Source organism: Sorex fumeus, unplaced genomic scaffold, assembly GCF_029834395.1.
Source record: "Sorex fumeus unplaced genomic scaffold, SorFum_2.1 ptg000043l, whole genome shotgun sequence".
NCBI lineage: Eukaryota > Metazoa > Chordata > Mammalia > Eulipotyphla > Soricidae > Sorex > Sorex fumeus.
Window position 1 is genome coordinate 47,614,469 of NW_026606100.1, and position 15,914 is coordinate 47,630,382.

The 15,914-nt window shown below is 45.6% G+C and overlaps 1 protein-coding gene across 1 annotated transcript in view; it reads right to left on the reverse strand.

Annotated features, from left to right (window-relative positions):
• Positions 1 to 352: 352 nt before the first annotated feature.
• Positions 353 to 15,914, reverse strand: part of CACUL1 (CDK2 associated cullin domain 1) — an 84,503-nt gene continuing 68,941 nt past the window's right edge. Inside the window, exons 6-9 of the mRNA XM_056120916.1 lie at positions 14,288 to 14,377; positions 12,897 to 13,035; positions 3,141 to 3,184; positions 353 to 2,563 (exon numbers count right to left, since the gene is read on the reverse strand). Of these exons, the coding sequence (XP_055976891.1) occupies positions 2,523 to 2,563; positions 3,141 to 3,184; positions 12,897 to 13,035; positions 14,288 to 14,377 (314 nt within the window). The 3' untranslated portion in view covers positions 353 to 2,522. The remainder of the gene's footprint in view (positions 2,564 to 3,140; positions 3,185 to 12,896; positions 13,036 to 14,287; positions 14,378 to 15,914) is intronic.

Sequence of the window (15,914 nt, forward strand, 5' to 3'; positions counted from 1 at the left end):
CACAAAACGAAGGGCAAATCTGGTTTCTGCTCATGCTGCAATTGAAGAATTTTGTTACGGATTCCAATGAAACAAGCAGAGTTCATTTCAACCTGACATAAATACATTCCCCGTAAGTGCAATGTACCCCGAGGGCCAAGAAGGACACAGTCCCACGGGGGGGAACCGAGTCGCTTCCTCCCCCACAGGCTCCCGGATGCTGCTCTCTGCGGGGTCAAGTGCAGATCCGGCGCCGGCCACAGTCACCAGGCGAACACTGAGAAGAACGACACTTTGCACGTTTCACTTAGCCCACTTTTTTGTTAACACAGACATGATAAAGGACAACAATATAAAATCTTTCTTCATTAAGTTAATAATGCAAAAGCATCCAAAGATTTTAATGCCAATTCACATCATAATACAATGCTTTTACAGGGAAAGTTTCCGCTGTTGGCCGAAAGAAGAACACTTCCTCCCAGAAAAAGCATTTGGGTATATAATTAAAGATACTGGAAGATTCACCCACACTGAAAGGATGTTCCCATTCACCCCTTTCAGTAAAACCGTGGCGGGGAGACTTCAGCTGCAAGGGTTTTATTCACAAGCCTGCAACAGGCATTCCATCGAGAACTGTAAATTTGGACTTCATGATAAAAAAGGAATTCTTCCTTGGGACTCAGATGTTACTGGAGGAGGAAATCAAAACGCACAGAGCCTCAGGAGGCCTGTGACATTCTTACAGTGATTGAGTGTCTACCCACACCATCAGAGATGCGCACGGTTAACTGAGTCCACGCCCTCCCAACCCAACTTGGGTTAAGTACTTAAAAAAAATTCATTCTGACAATCTTTCCTTCCCACCCCCCCGCCCGCTTTTTGGGTCACACCTGGCGATGCACAAGGGTTACTCCTGGCTCTGGCTCTGCACTCAGGAGTTACTCCTGGCGGTGCTCAGGGGACCACATGGGATGCTGGGAATCCAACCCGGGTCGGCCGCGTGCAAGGCAAATGCCTTACCCGCTGTGCTATCTCTCCAGCCCCCTCCTTTTGGTTTTTGAAGACACATTTTACACAAGGAAGATTTCTAAGGCATGACTTATTTCTCCCCAGTATTACACTTTTAAGCCTCAGCTCACCTCCATCCCGAAGAGCAAGAGGACCAGGCGGAAGCCACGGTCCCTTATACGCTTAATTCAGATTCAGGCAAAACCGGGAAGGAAATTTGCCTTGCCACGTCTTCCTGTTTCCCTTTGTCCTTCAAAACCAACTAGACTCAGAGTCCTTTATAAGGACCAAATCGCACTGACAGTGTGGAGACACAGAAAATGGAACTTTGCCACGGTGCGAAGGGATCACAAAACAGCAACGCTAGTTCTCTACTCTCACTCTCAGAGAAAATGTTTTAGACACAGATTGCAGACTTTTGTTTTTTAAGTACTTATCTCAACCATTTCAAATGAAATGGATCGGGGATCACCCACACCATTGATTATATCCGGGGTTAATAACCGTTACCTGCTCCCTAGGGCATCCCAGGAACCAGCTTTCACTGTTGGGTACAATTCTCCACATGGCGAAGAGAGTTCTAATGCTAAAGGCACCTCCCCACCCCTAACCTAGCGCAATGCCAAGACTATAGCAGCTGGTGAGATCGTGGTAAGTGACCGAGGGAATGGAAATGTTCTAGAAGAGTTGGTCCCCAACATCAGCATGGACACGCGGCAGGAAGCAGGGGACTGGGACGAGGGCACAGCTTGTTGTTGTCTTCCCACTGAGCATCCCGCCCCCCGGGGGGGGGGGGTGGGAGTGTCACACTGCCCCGGGGTTGGCGGGTCCGTCACACCGTCAACTCTCCCAGGAAGCATCTGCGAGTTGGACAACACGTTCACAAAGTTGCAAAGTGCACAAAGCTCAAGGCACAGAGTAGAAAAAAAAGGTCGTGGACTGAGGGGGAGAGGGTCGGGGCAAAAGCAGAGTTAGCATTTACTCTCGACAAGACCAATGCTAAACAAAGACCAACTCTTTCAAATGGGTTTGTTTGTTTTTTTGGTTATGGGTGTGAAAAAAACACTGATCTGCTTACTTGGAAAGCAAAAGAAATCTTGACATGTGAAACCAGTACGTCGACGTGCCAAGTTCACAAAGGAACAAAACAAGTGCTTTTAAAAAAAGGAAAGACTCTTCTGCTCTGATATTTTTGGAGGAAGCTGCTAATTTTGGCTGTCAGATTTCACACAGACATGGTCACTTTTTGAGAGGCTTGTTCCTCTCAGGTCTGTAGTCACACTGTTGTTAAGAGATTGTCCCATTTCACAATCATCCCCAAGTCTAGCAGCAACTGACCGTTGTTTGTTTCGTTTGTGTTAGTTTTTTTTTGTTTTGTTTTGTTTTTTCGTTTTTCAAAATTACAAACCAAAGTAAGAAGTCCCATATCGTCTTCCAAGAACAGCTTCGTGACAGAGCCGAGTGTGCGGGCCCCTCGGGGCGCTGCCCAGTCTCTGCAGCTCTGCGGCCTCGGGAAAGCGCAGCCAATACATTTACTATCTGTACCCACGGGAACTCGCACATGCGGATGAGCTGTCTGGAAAAACATCCAAACCAGAAAAAGCATCAACGGGGACCAGTCGACTCTCAACCCTCCCCCAACTCCACAAAAGGAGATTTAAACAACAAACAGCCCTGAAGATCATGTGTATGGAGTGATGTCAAAGGAGGTTCAATCACTAGGAACTGAGGCTGGTCACTGTTCTGTTCTAGCCTCTCCGTAGCCCCCAGTCCCCGGGCCCTGCCTCTGGACATCAGCACTGCTACAACCCACCTGGCAGAGCATTCTAACCTTGATCTCACAACATGCCTTGAGACTTTTTTTTCTTTTTGGGTCATACCCAGCAATGCTCAGGAGTTGCTCCTGGCCCTGCACTCAGGAATCACTTCTGGTGGTGCTACGGGACCATATGGAATTCTGGGGATTGAACCCAGGTCAGCTGTGTGCAGGGCAAATGCCCTGCCCCCCTCTCCCCCCCCGCTGTACTATTGCTCCAATCCCACCCTTATGAGGCTATTAATGGGATTGTTCCACGACACTGTCAACCCAGAGGACCCCTGATGTTGCAAACCCATCAAGGGACAAATTAGAGATGAAAAACACCGGTACTTACTATATGCCAACTCCTCCCCAGCTCGCTTCCGGGACTGGTCACCCCTGTGGATAAGAAAAGAGACACTCAACAGAGTTGCCTGACATCATCACATATCAAAATAGGAGAAATAACCGGACAGAACAGATAACAGAAGTATTAGATATTCCAAATCAAGGCCTCTATTTTAAAATAACTCAACAAAACATTGATAACTGGAATGCTGTCAGCTTAAAAGTGCGAGCTCAAGGGCCAGAATGATAGAACAGCATGTAGGGTGCCTGCCTTGCACGCAGCCAAGCAGGGTTCGATCCCCAGCACCCCATATGGTCCCCCAAGCCCCACCAGGAATGATAACCTGAGCAGAACTGGGAGCAAGCCCTGAGCACAACCAGGTATAGTTCAAAAACCAAAACAAAACCAAAATGAAAGTGCTGTCTTAAATACAGAGCACAACTAAATGAAGAAATAATTATCTATCTATCTATATATATATATATATATATATAAAGGTATTGCATGGGGTTCTAGAAATAGGGTCAGGCTGAAATGTCTTAGAAGAATAACCTGGCTCAGCCATCAGCATCTCTATGTATATATTAGGGCATATTTCAAAGATAAATTAGAATATATCGTCTCCCAAAGCCTTGCCTTACTGAGATTAAAAATTGCTTAAAGTTGAAAAAAAAAATCAAAATCTTAATGTCCATGAATACCTGTCACACAGCGAACGTGGACTGAACTGACATATTACTGCCAGTTCATCTTCAGACTCAAGCAGAGTTCTATTTCTTCTTCAAAGGGAAGAAAAGAGTTTCAACTGCGGCCTGTGCTGCCCACAAACTCTATCTTTGTCTCTCTAGTTTTTCAGACAACAATCCAGACCAATGGCTCAGCTGCCAAAGTGAAGAGTAATAACAACCGTCTCACCAGCTATTTCTTTGGGGGTTTCTTGGTGGCGTTCTTTCTCTCCTCTTTCTCTTCCTGAGTCTTCTGGCTTTGCTCAACCTTGCCCTTGACCTCTCCATCTACTCTATTTTCCAGGATCTGGAAAATACCCTAGGCCACATTCTGGATCACCCAAGTTTCATGACGTGAAACCACCCTCATGTAACAGCGTCTCTGGCTGGTTCTAGCTCCTACTTTTATCCCTGCACTGGATGGTTGATACGCAGTGTGAACTGACCACTCCTTCACTCCACCCCAGGCCTTGCTCAGTGCTTCTCAGTAAACCCCACCCCCAAACCCCAATCCTACCTCACTCTTCGTTTCTCTTCCCCTCCCCCTGAGCTCTCCGCTAACAGAACCCTAGAGCGAGCCCTCTCCTTTCCCTGAGCTCATGGCAATAGTCCCAATCCGCACCACTCTCTCTGCTCTACGCAAATCCATGTTTGACTATTATCAGTCCAGACAAGAGCCAGAGTCAGGTCTTAAAAACACAAACCCGTAAATAAAAGTATTTCCCGCCTCTGATTAAAGCCCTCTGGTGGCTTTCCGTTCATTTTCCCGGCCCTGGGAGACACAGTTCCTGCCAACTCCCGCCTCCCCCAACCAGTCTGATGTTCTTAGACAGGTGCTTTGGTGTTGAGGACTTTCTGCCTCAATGCTGTTCCCTGTCACTGGCCCCCGGGGCGGACTCCTTATTTGTGTTCTGGTTGGGATAGTGCCTCTTCAAAGAAATCTTAATTGGCTACTCTGTGGGACAGCAAGACATCGACAGCACCTTGCACTAACTCTGCTCCTTCCACTCCCCACCCAACAGCTCTGGGCCTCCCTATCGGCAATTCTGTTGAAATGTTCCTCTCTCGCCCTACACCAGAGGCCGAGCACCGCGAAGACGAGACGGCGCTCTGTCTTGTTCATTCCAGTCAGCAAAGTCTCCCACTGCAGACAGCAATTACTCGCTGATGCAGCAAATTAGCGAGTCACAAATGGCACTGACAGATGGATCAGTAATATGGTACCCCAAGGAAGTATTTTTGATTGATTTTGAAGGATTTTCCAGACAACCAAACTCCCAGTTTTCTTTGTTCTGGAGATGCCTGTGATCAGAAAGTCTTAAGTGACTGCCAGGAAGCGGGTATGTAGTCTCGGGAGGTACTTTCCTCCAGGCTGAGCATTTAGAGAAGAATAAGCCCCAGGTTTAGCCAAACCAGTCTCCGGCAGGCGAAAGAGCAGAGGGAAGACCGACTCCAAGAATGCCAGGGCACCCTTAAACGGTAAAAAAAAAAAAAATGCTGAGCGCCTCCGTCACTATTTATACTAGGACCCTCAGCGCAACATTCAAACAGTATCCAACAAGTACGTGAGTGCTGATCAGCGTGGAAGATAATGGGAATGTGTCTCTGAAACCTCATTTCTACCCCTCTGGGATCAGGTTAGAAACGGATGTGTTTAAATAACAATACCGTGCAGGAGGAAAAGGCATCGCTGAAAACAAATAAGGAACGCAAAGAGGGTGTGGGCGAGGGGCTGCTTCGGATATGAGTTGATGCCACAACTCTGAAAAGACAGACAGCGTTGCTCTAAGCCAGACAGCTGCTCGGAAGTGAAAAGGTGCCAATTCTAGAGGCTCTCTCGGCGGAAAAAAAATCAACAGCACTTCTTAAGGTTCTGTTTGGTTCCAGAAACCAGGTAGCACCCAGAAAGAACACTCTGCTTGCCTTTCAGAGCCGTTTGGCATCGCGTTCTCCCCTTGCCAAGAGGCTGGCGGGCTGGGTTCCATGGACCGCCCAGTCTGAGTGTTGTTCCACCTGAGTGCCTGCCGCAGGAAGCTCCCTGGGAACCTTCTGTAAGGGAAACTGCCCAACGGCAGAAACCACCTCCCCTCGCCATCCCCCAAGCCTAGCCATTAATTCAGTCATGCAGGAGCCAGGAGATCTAAGAGTTGCTCTTAGCGTCCGTGTTGACTCTATCTACCTCTCAAGTCACCACCATATTCCCACGCACCAAGCTCCATAAACTGCATACAAATCCAATTCACGCAAGACTTCGTACATTAAATGCAGAAGGCGATATACCTGATAATGTTCTTCGCTATTTCAAGAGCTTCAAGTAGCCTTAATCTCTGCTATATCCATACTAGAGCTGTGTGCGGCCTATTTAGAATTCCCTGCCTTATGGATGTGAGCTGTCGATTCAGAACCCTCTGCATTATATCTATTCATCTTCCTATATGTGTGTGTATATATATATAAATGTATGTGTGTATAAATATACATGTAAGTATGTGTAAATGGAACATAATCCTAATGAATAATAGTTCGCAAAGCTGAATAGCAATCCTATGGTTAGGCATAAATGATGAAATGGCCATTTTTATCAGAATACTAACAGAAGTCTTGTTAGATAGCCAGTTCTGTATTTTCCATGTTTCCCTGCCCTCAGAGGACATGTGCTCCGGACAGTCCTAGACAGAGACTGATGAAAGAAGGCACCGCGTCTGCGAGACTCTCCCAGCTGCCCAGTAGAGGTGGGGCCCGTGCTTCCTGGCCATTGGGGTAGCTCAGGAGAGGCCGCAAGGAGCCTGAGAATAATTCCTGTGTGCACAGCACCCATCCGAATCATTTGCAACGCTAACTTTAATCCTCATCATTAATATGTAACAAAACAAACACTGTCCTCCCGTTGTTCATCGATTTGCTCAAGCGGGCCCAGTAACGTCACCATTTTGAGACTTGTTGTTACTGTGTTTGGCATACTGAATACATCACGGGTAGCTTGGCAGGCTTTGCCGTGCGGGCGAGATAACTCTCGATAGCTTGCCAGGATCTCCGAGAGGGGCAGAGGAATTGAACCTGGCTTGGCCGGGCTGGCTTCGCTCAAGGCAAAGGCCCTACCACTGTGCTATCACTCCAGCCCTATAAATATGTAACAAATGGCTAATTTAATCTAGAAAGGTTCAAGCCAGTTTGTAAAATAAAACACTCAAATTTCATCACATCTTGAAATACCGGTTATTACTTAAATGTCAGGCAGAAGTAGTACACAAGCATTCAACTAAGGGAAACAAAAATTCCCATTTACATTAAAAAAAGCCAAGGCATTTCCCTGCCTCTGATCAGCTTGGCTGAGACTCAAGAGTGCTCTGTCTGTCACTCATGGACGAGGGAAACGCCCGTGAGGCACTGCATGGGGTCAGCCCCTCCGCTCGCCCAGAGCAGAACACTGGGTGCTCCCTTTCCACTTTCAAAATCAGGATTAGGAAAACATCTCTGGTCATGTTTAAATATCCCCAGAACCACCTGTGGGCCACACAAGTGGTCCAGGAGTGAATCCTGAGCAACTCTGTTTGTGGCCTAAAAACAAATAAATGACAACAACAACAACAACAACAAGATTTAGAAGGAAACATGAAATACTGTTATCTCTCTACAATGAAACTCTCATGAAAAAAGTAAATAGACAAACAGCTGCGTAAACTATTCTGGAAGAGGAATTTTCAAAGTGCTCTGAAAGATTCACAACAAAATAACTTCCGACACCATTTCACAGAAATGAAAGTTCTTAGAAGACTTTCCTGTTTCTCAAAAAGCAATGAGGGGTAAAAAAAAAGCAAGCTTAAGAGATTTCAAAATTATGCTGAGCCTACAAAACATTATAAAAACTTTTGTGCTTACTTAAGAACACGTAAGGGAAAATTAATAAAATATATATAAGCTAAAAAGGAAAAAAAGGCATGGTAAAGTTAGTTACACAAAACCATTTATATGACTTGAAAAGCTACCAGGGGTGGGCTAGAGTGACAATAAAGTGGGTAGGGAGTCTGCCTTGTTTCATCCCCCAGCATCCCATATGGTCCCTGGAGCACTGCCAGGAGTGATCCCCGAGCGTGGAGCCAGGGTGAGCCTGGAGCATCATGGTTAACTCAACCCCCATTCTACCTTCCCCCGCCCCCTCCCCAAAAGCCACTACCGGCAAAGTCAAAGACCGTCTGAGAAAAATAACTGCCTTACTATCTTGAGCCAAGCAAGATTCAGTCTCTTCAGTACAGAAGGAGCTATAAGAACCTAACAGAAAAAGAGTAACAAGCAAACAAAACAGGTCACTTGTAGAAAATGAAGTATAGGGGGGAAGAGTCGTACAGTGGGTAGGAAGCTTGCCTTGCATACAGCTGACCCGGGTTTGATCCCTGGCACTCCATACGGTCCCCAGAGCCTACCAGGAGTGACCCCTGAGCACTGAGCAGGATCAGCCCTGAGCACTCACTGCCAGGTGTGACCTCCCACTCCCCCCCAAAAACAAGAGAAAGAAAAAAATTAAATACAAATCTGGGGGCTAGAGAGATTTTAGGCACATGCCTCGCACGCAGCTGACTCTGATGGGTTCCTGGATACCACATGGCACCCCTGAGCCCAGGCCCCTCCTCCCCAAATGTAAGAGCAGTCTAAGCTTTACTCATAATAAACGCAAATTAAACAAACTCTGAGGAATTATTTTTTACCTGCCAGATTGACAAAAATTCAAAAGTTAACAATATTCTCAATAGCCAAGCCACGAAGAACTTTCAAACAACTGTGTAAAATGGCACAAATCATGGGAGAGAGCAATTTGACAGCATTAATCAAAATCTCAGCTCCATTTACCCCCGACTCTGCAATCCCCTTGTGGAACGCTTTCTCCAGAGATACCTGCAACAGGTACAAAATAATGCGTGAACGAGGTTACTTGCTGCTGCTGTCTATGTAACAGCAAAGGACTAGAAATAAGCCCAGTTGCTACCTGGTGAAATCAGTTACAGTATTTCAACACAATGGGGTGCGTAAGAAAGGAATAAAGAAGGTATTAAGAGTCTGGAATCATAAGGCACAAAGGGAAATGGTGACCTAACAGGAATAGGAGCAAAGTTTTGTTGGATTATAGTTCTAAACATTTCAGGTTTAACATGGGTTTGCCCTTTCTCCTCTGCCGCAGGGAGCTTGGGTTTACTGGTTACACCCATCACAGTGCGCTCCCTCTCCTCTGTGTTTATCTTTAACTTGTCTGTGCTCTGCTTCCCTTATCTGTTAATCACCTGTATCCCCAAGTCAGACCCTGTGACTTGTAAGGTCAGAGTCTCCTAAGGACTCTGGACTTAGTATTTGTAAGTGAAATATTGCTTTCCCTTATGTCCTTTGCATAGTTTACCTTAGAGCAATGTCCTTTTTTTTTTGAATATATTTTTTTTATTAGTGAAACACCATGAGGTACAGTTATAGACTTACACATTTTTGTGCTTGGGTTTCAGTTATACAATGATCGAGTACCCATCCCTCCACCACCACGGGTTCCAGCATCCCTCCCACCCCCCATTCCCCCGTCCCACAGAGGCAGGGCATTCCCCCTTGTTCTCTCTCTCTCTCTTCTTTTGGGTACTGTGTTTTGCAAGAGAGGCGTTGAGTGGCAATCATGTTTGGTCTATAGTCTACTTTCAGCATACTTCTCCCACCCTGGGAGGATCCTCACAACACCCTTTATTTGGTGCTCTCTTCTCTATCTGAGCTTCCTTTTCCCCTAGCACGTGTGGCTGGCATCCAAGTCAGGGAGCAAAATTCCTGGTACTAATCTCAGCCATTCCTGGGTGTTAGTCTCCCATTTTGTTGCTTTATGTTCCCCAGATGAATGGAATCTTTCTGTGTCCATCCCACTCTTCCTGACTCATTGCGCTTAACATGATACTTTCCATGTAGTACCACTTCTATGTAAATTTCATAACTTTATCTTTTCTAACAGCTACATAGTACTCCATTGTGTAAATGTACCAAAAGTTTCTTTAACCAGTCATCTGTTCTCGGGCACTCAGGTTTTTTCCATATTCTGGCTATTGTAAAGAGTGCTGCAATGAACAAACAAGTGCAGATGTCACTTCGACTATACTTTTTTGCCTCTCTGGGATATATTCCCAGGAGTGCTAGAGCAATGTCCTTTTTGCACAGCAGTTAATGCTATGCTTTTGTAACCTCTTTTGAGAGTTAACTGACTCTGAATTAAATTTACTCCTGGGCATCGGTCATATTTACTCAACTTAAGCCTCAGTTTTCCTTAGTTCCTAGCACCTGAAAAGAAGGGTCCTGACAAAGGGCCTTTAGATGGACCCAGGGCAAGCCGTAAGCTACCCTGACATCGAAAAGGGATAGGCCAAGTGCCACAAAACTTATAATAAGATAAGAACATGATGTGGACAAATTCTACTATGACCCAGAATAGAAGAGAAGCAACTGGACAAGGACCCTGCTGGGGTTAGGAAGAACTAACCTGGCCTGAGCACTGTAGTCTGGGATCTATAGCGAGATGTCTCCAGGGGGGGGCACCCTATAAGCTTAATATATCTCTTACTGTGTCCATCAAGATGACTAGAAATATTATTAAGAAGTAAACTTAAAATGACCATTTATGTGGAGATGAACTAAGTCAAAGGAGAAATACACCCTTAGATGAAATTCCGCCTTGGAGCGGAATGAGGGAAGATGAGATCTCTTTCTTAGAAGACCTTCCCCGGAAGGAAGGGCTTTACATATGTGCTACCTGACCTATGTGGAGTGGTTACCCCCAACCTTACAGGTCGGGTTCTTAACTAAGTCTGGAGGAGGAGAATAGGGGGTAAGCGGGAATGGGGCACGCAGTGACACTGGAGTAGGCAGGCGGGGAGAATGGAATAAATGGCAGCACAGAGACTGGAATAAATGGCGACTGATCACCACACAGCTTGGTGGCCCTGTTCCCTCTTTCATGTGAAACCGGTGGTGGTGGCTGGCTGAGGCGGCAATGCGGCTCATGGCCACCGAAGGAACGTGTCCTGAAGAGCACCCACACACATTTTGTGAACACACAAAAGCTTCTCAATGCACACTTCGCATGAAAAACGACACTGCTAAGTAAAATGACTGACCATTAATAGCATCATTCTGCTTCTGACAATATTATTAGAAATACTCCAGAGTATTCCAAGCTCCCGGAAGAGAACAAGGCAGAGTCTCCTGCCCCCGTGCCTGACTATCCTCACCGGGGCCCATTGGAGCAGGACGGATTCAGTTTCCCTCTCCACCCTGAGCAGAGCCCCGACAGCTGAAGACCTCTGGGACCCAGCCAGAGCCATGCTGAGACCACTCTCCACACGCTTGGACGAGGAACCGGCAGAGGAACCCAGGTGTGCAGGACCCGGGGCTGAGATCTCCAAGCCTGCTTGGTTTCGGGACTGGGCCTCCTCCACCCAGCTCCCCCACCTTCCAGTAGCTAGACAGTTAACACCCACCAACTGCCGTGTAACCCCATCAACGGCCAGGATTCAGAGACTCTAAAACCAAGCTCCTGGAAGCACGCGGCCGCATTTGCGGCTGCACGACCCCTTTTTCTCTAGTTCTCACTCTCAGAGAACCCGGCAGTCTACTGAGAGTATCATACCCGCCTATATGCTTGACTAGGAACACCTGTAAAGGTGATTAGAGGCTGCCCCAAAAGCTTCCATCCCTCTCGGAGAGTCCAGCAAGCTACCGAGAGTATCCTGCCCACACGACAGAGCCTGACAAGCTAACCGTGGCATACTCAATATGTCAAAAACAGTAACAATGAATAGTCCTCATTCCCCTGATCCTAAAGGAGCCCCCAATTTGTCATCGGGCTACACTAGCATGTGACAGGGATGAATGGAGACATTACTGGGCCCACTCGAGCTTATCGGTGAGCAACGGGGTAATAGTGATAGTGATAGTGACTCCAGAGAGAGCCAGCAGATATCTAACCCTGGGCGCCAGGGAGAACAGCCGTCTGTTCTGAGTTGGGCACTTCTTACTGCCCTCCCTGCCCCTTACACTTGCCCCACCCAGGCCCCGGCGCCCATCACCCACTCCACTGAGTGAAGTCAGCGACTGGTGGGTCACTCTGTGCCCCCACACCATCACTACTGCACGATGCCGGAAGCTCCCAGGACCCAAAGGGAATAAACGCTGATCTGCGGGAGCTTGCAGAGAATAATTACTCTGCTCTCTTTCCTAATCTCTGCTGAAAGAACAGAATTAACAGTGATTTTGGTCAAGACCGGTATATTCTGAGATTTCACCTGATCTCAGCGCCTAAGACAAAAAGTCCATTCCGCAACCTAATGAGCCAGTACTCACCCTATTGGCTGTGGTTACATTTGGCCTACGAGAGCAGCCCCTGCAGCTATTAAACTTTCTTCTTTTAATAGCAAGAATCCAAATGAATGAAGATATGAAAATGTGAGGAGTAAGGATTATGAAAACACAGGTAGTAAGACGTCCGCTGATGATTTGGTGACAATGCAATGTCGCTCTCACGGGGCGTCACATTGTACATAATTTATTTCAGTTGAAACTGTGCATGTTAGAAGATTTTCTGGGATACAGACATGATTTAGAAAAAACTCTGCCAAGGGAAATACATGTAAAGAGAACTCTACTCTTTGAGCGAACAACTAGAACTTAGAGCAAAGCAAAAGTATGAAAAACAGAAGCTGAAGCCTCTTTAATAGTCCTAACACTCGTCAGCTGCTGTCTTAGTCATAAGAGCATATACACTTTCTAACATTTCTATAATTCAATTGCTCTGAGCTGAAAGTTGGAAGAGCTCTGGGGGGAGGGAGTGCAAGGGCAGCTTCCATTAACTCAAACCCCAGCTCCCAGACCCACCCACCTCCCCCCCCAAAGAGAGGCCCGAACGCGCTTCCCAGCACTCTAATCCCCAACAGCTGACTCCCGTTCAGGGAGTACGTCCCGGCATCCCTCCCTGCCAGACCAAACTGGGCTAAGGAGACACACTTTGTTCTGAGAGGTCCAAACTTGCCTTGTAAAACCATTCTGTATAAGTTCTCGCTGAAGTTTCTGATCTTGGGCAGCATATTCTGAAAGCTCAGATTCCACTGCCGGAGGGAGAATGTTGGGTATGAATTTAGAAAACAGAGTTGGCGCCATCTGAACCCACTCTGCAAGGGAAGAAAAAGAAGGCATTAAGGAAATCTTACCGGCAAATTAAATGGAAAAGGAAACATTTTCTTTCGTTCAGACAACAAAAATGTGTATTAAGCCAAACTTAGTACAAGGAAAAGCTAGTGCAATCTTATCTGTTTTATTTATTTATTTATTACTATTATTTTGTAGCACTAGAGACTGAACCGAGGACCTCACCCATGAGAGGCACGCACTCCATCCCAAGCCACATCTCAAGCTGCAATCTCATTGGTTGTCTATGTTTTGGAACACACCAGGAGTGCTCAGGGCTTACTCCTGATTCAGGGATCACTCCTGGCGGTGATGGGGGACCAGAGGGTTTGCTGGGTTTTCTAAATAGAACCTGGGTCAGCTGGATGCAAGGGAAGCACCCTGACTGCTGTACTATCGCTCCAGCCCCCCTGATCACATTCGAATAAAGAACATACCAAGATATGTTCTTTATACATCATCCTTCCTGAAGAGAATTCACAGTATAAAGTGTTTTCTTCTTTTCTAAATTTTAATAAAATTTAAAGAAAAGACCTAGAATTGTTTAATAGAAAGTTCTGAAAATTCTGAATAAGGAGGAAAACATTAATGAGACAACCAAGGAATTCTGAGTGGGAGGTAAGGGGTGTAGTGAAAATATCGGTCCAAGTCACCAGCATTAATTAAAACAATCCACCAAATACAAGAGGAGACTATTAGAGGTTACAGTAAGTAGACGCAATAAACAGAAGCACCATCATTTGGTTTCTTTATTACTATTACTAAATAGTGATAGTGAGCGCTTTGATTTTGGTTCTGATATCTATTTCACTCCTCAAAGCATCCCTATGAAATTACCTTTACCAACTTCCGATTTTTCAACAAGTTTTTACATAACAGGGCTAAGAAGATGGAGTTGTGAATGTGCACGCAGGTGCCAGTTGTAAATTTGCAGTGTGGGGTAGAAATGAAGGAGAAACATGAGATCGGGAGAGATTCAGAACCAGACAGGAGAGTCGACTTTACCTAGTGTCTCCTATAAATTATCTCCTGTATTTCCCAAACTCATTGGTTTTTCCTAGCAGAGAAAGAAGAGGGCCCTGAGTCCCAGTGATAAATACCTACTTGGTATTTTTGCTATGGCAAATCCAAATACCACATGGTTTTAAGTCAGAAAGAGAAACACTCTCATTTTGATAAGACTGGAACTGCCATAAACCAGCAAGTTCAACCCCCGGAGACAAGATGAGTGTTTACCTGGTCTGAGGGTGTACAGGCCTTTCACGATATTTGCCATAGTTGAAGGTGTGACCTGAAACGGTGTAGACTGGGCTTCTAAGAGTAAAGCTGAAACACAAAGAGAAGATGGGTTAGAACAATGATTTGAACTATTCGCCGATAAGGCTGCTTTCTACGGCTGTCTCTCCCAAAGACCGCAGAACAAACAAGAAACGAACAGCCCAAGAGAACATCTCAGGAGTGCCAAGAGTCATGCACTAGAAAGGGTTGTGTTTTTCACATCAGATGCAGAGGCGCTTCGACTGCGGGGGGCAATGTGTGCAGACGGAAGCACTAATGGAAATGATTCAATTCGGAGAGGTTCTGAAAGTCAGTAAAGCTCTCTAAAAGCAATAGCATTCGTGGACTTAGTGAGTGGTATAAAAGCGCTTCCCGTTAAGTTCATGATTCATAAGAGCTGCATTTGGGGAATAAAATGTTCTCCAGGGTTTAAAATGAGCTCCCTCAATCTCCCTCTTTCCCCCAAATCACTATTCTTTGACACGTTTGGAATTTTTATTAAAGATATATTAATAGCAATTTTAGTAACCGCAGTCAGTCAAAAACTCACTTTCCCAAATGCTTTCCCTCTCTTTCTCCGTAAAAGACCAGAGATTACGCTGACTCAACCATCTCATTTCCACAACCCCATTAACAATGAATGATCTGACCTGGACTGGACAGGCCAATAATTCTCTTTTGGAGAACGATTTCTTTTTTTTCTTTTTCTTTTTATTAGTGGAACACCATAAGGTACAGTTGTAGACTTACAAATTTTTGTGCTTGGGTTTCGATTATACAATGATCAAGTACCCATCCCTCCACCAGTGCCCATTTCCCACCACCACGGATCCCAGTATCCCTCCCACCCCCCATCCTCCCATCCCACCCTGCCTCTGTGGCAGGGCATTCCCTTTTGTTCTCTCTTGGAGAACTATTTCTACACAGAAATTCTATTAAAACCTTTTTACATGGGTAGGAATAATTCCCCCTTAATATCGCCATTAATGGATACAAATAACTTTCAATATTTAGTGCAGGGGTGGAGAATTTTTTTTTTGGGGGGGGCCAAGGCCATTTGGATATTTATAACCTCATTCACAGAGCACACCATATAGTCAGATAGGCTGTGGGAAGCCATGAGAAGCAGTCCTGTGTGTCTTGTCACCTGCCAGGGCCAGACCACCTGACTTCATGGGCCTTAAGGGGACTGCTGGAAGTTTCTTACCCCTGAATTAGTGGATAGAACAATCGCTTAGTGATTCGCAACCGTTCGTTTTAAATTTGTCACTCAAAGACCTACATTTTACAAGTACTACTTGGCAGAATATGATTTTAAGTCAAGTGCGCAAAACTATATAAAATGACTGAAGGAACAGCAGCTGGAGTGCGGATAAAAAAACAGAGTAGATACTACGCTTCCTTACATATTGTTTAAATCTCCTAATACCTTAGGAATTATATCTTCATACTTTATCATCATGGACTTTTTTTTTTAACCAATAAGAAAACAGGCTAAACATAAAACAAAACAACAGAGGAATGGAGAAAGAAGTTGTGGTATTTATACACACACTGGAATATTGTGAGGTTATAAGGAAAGATG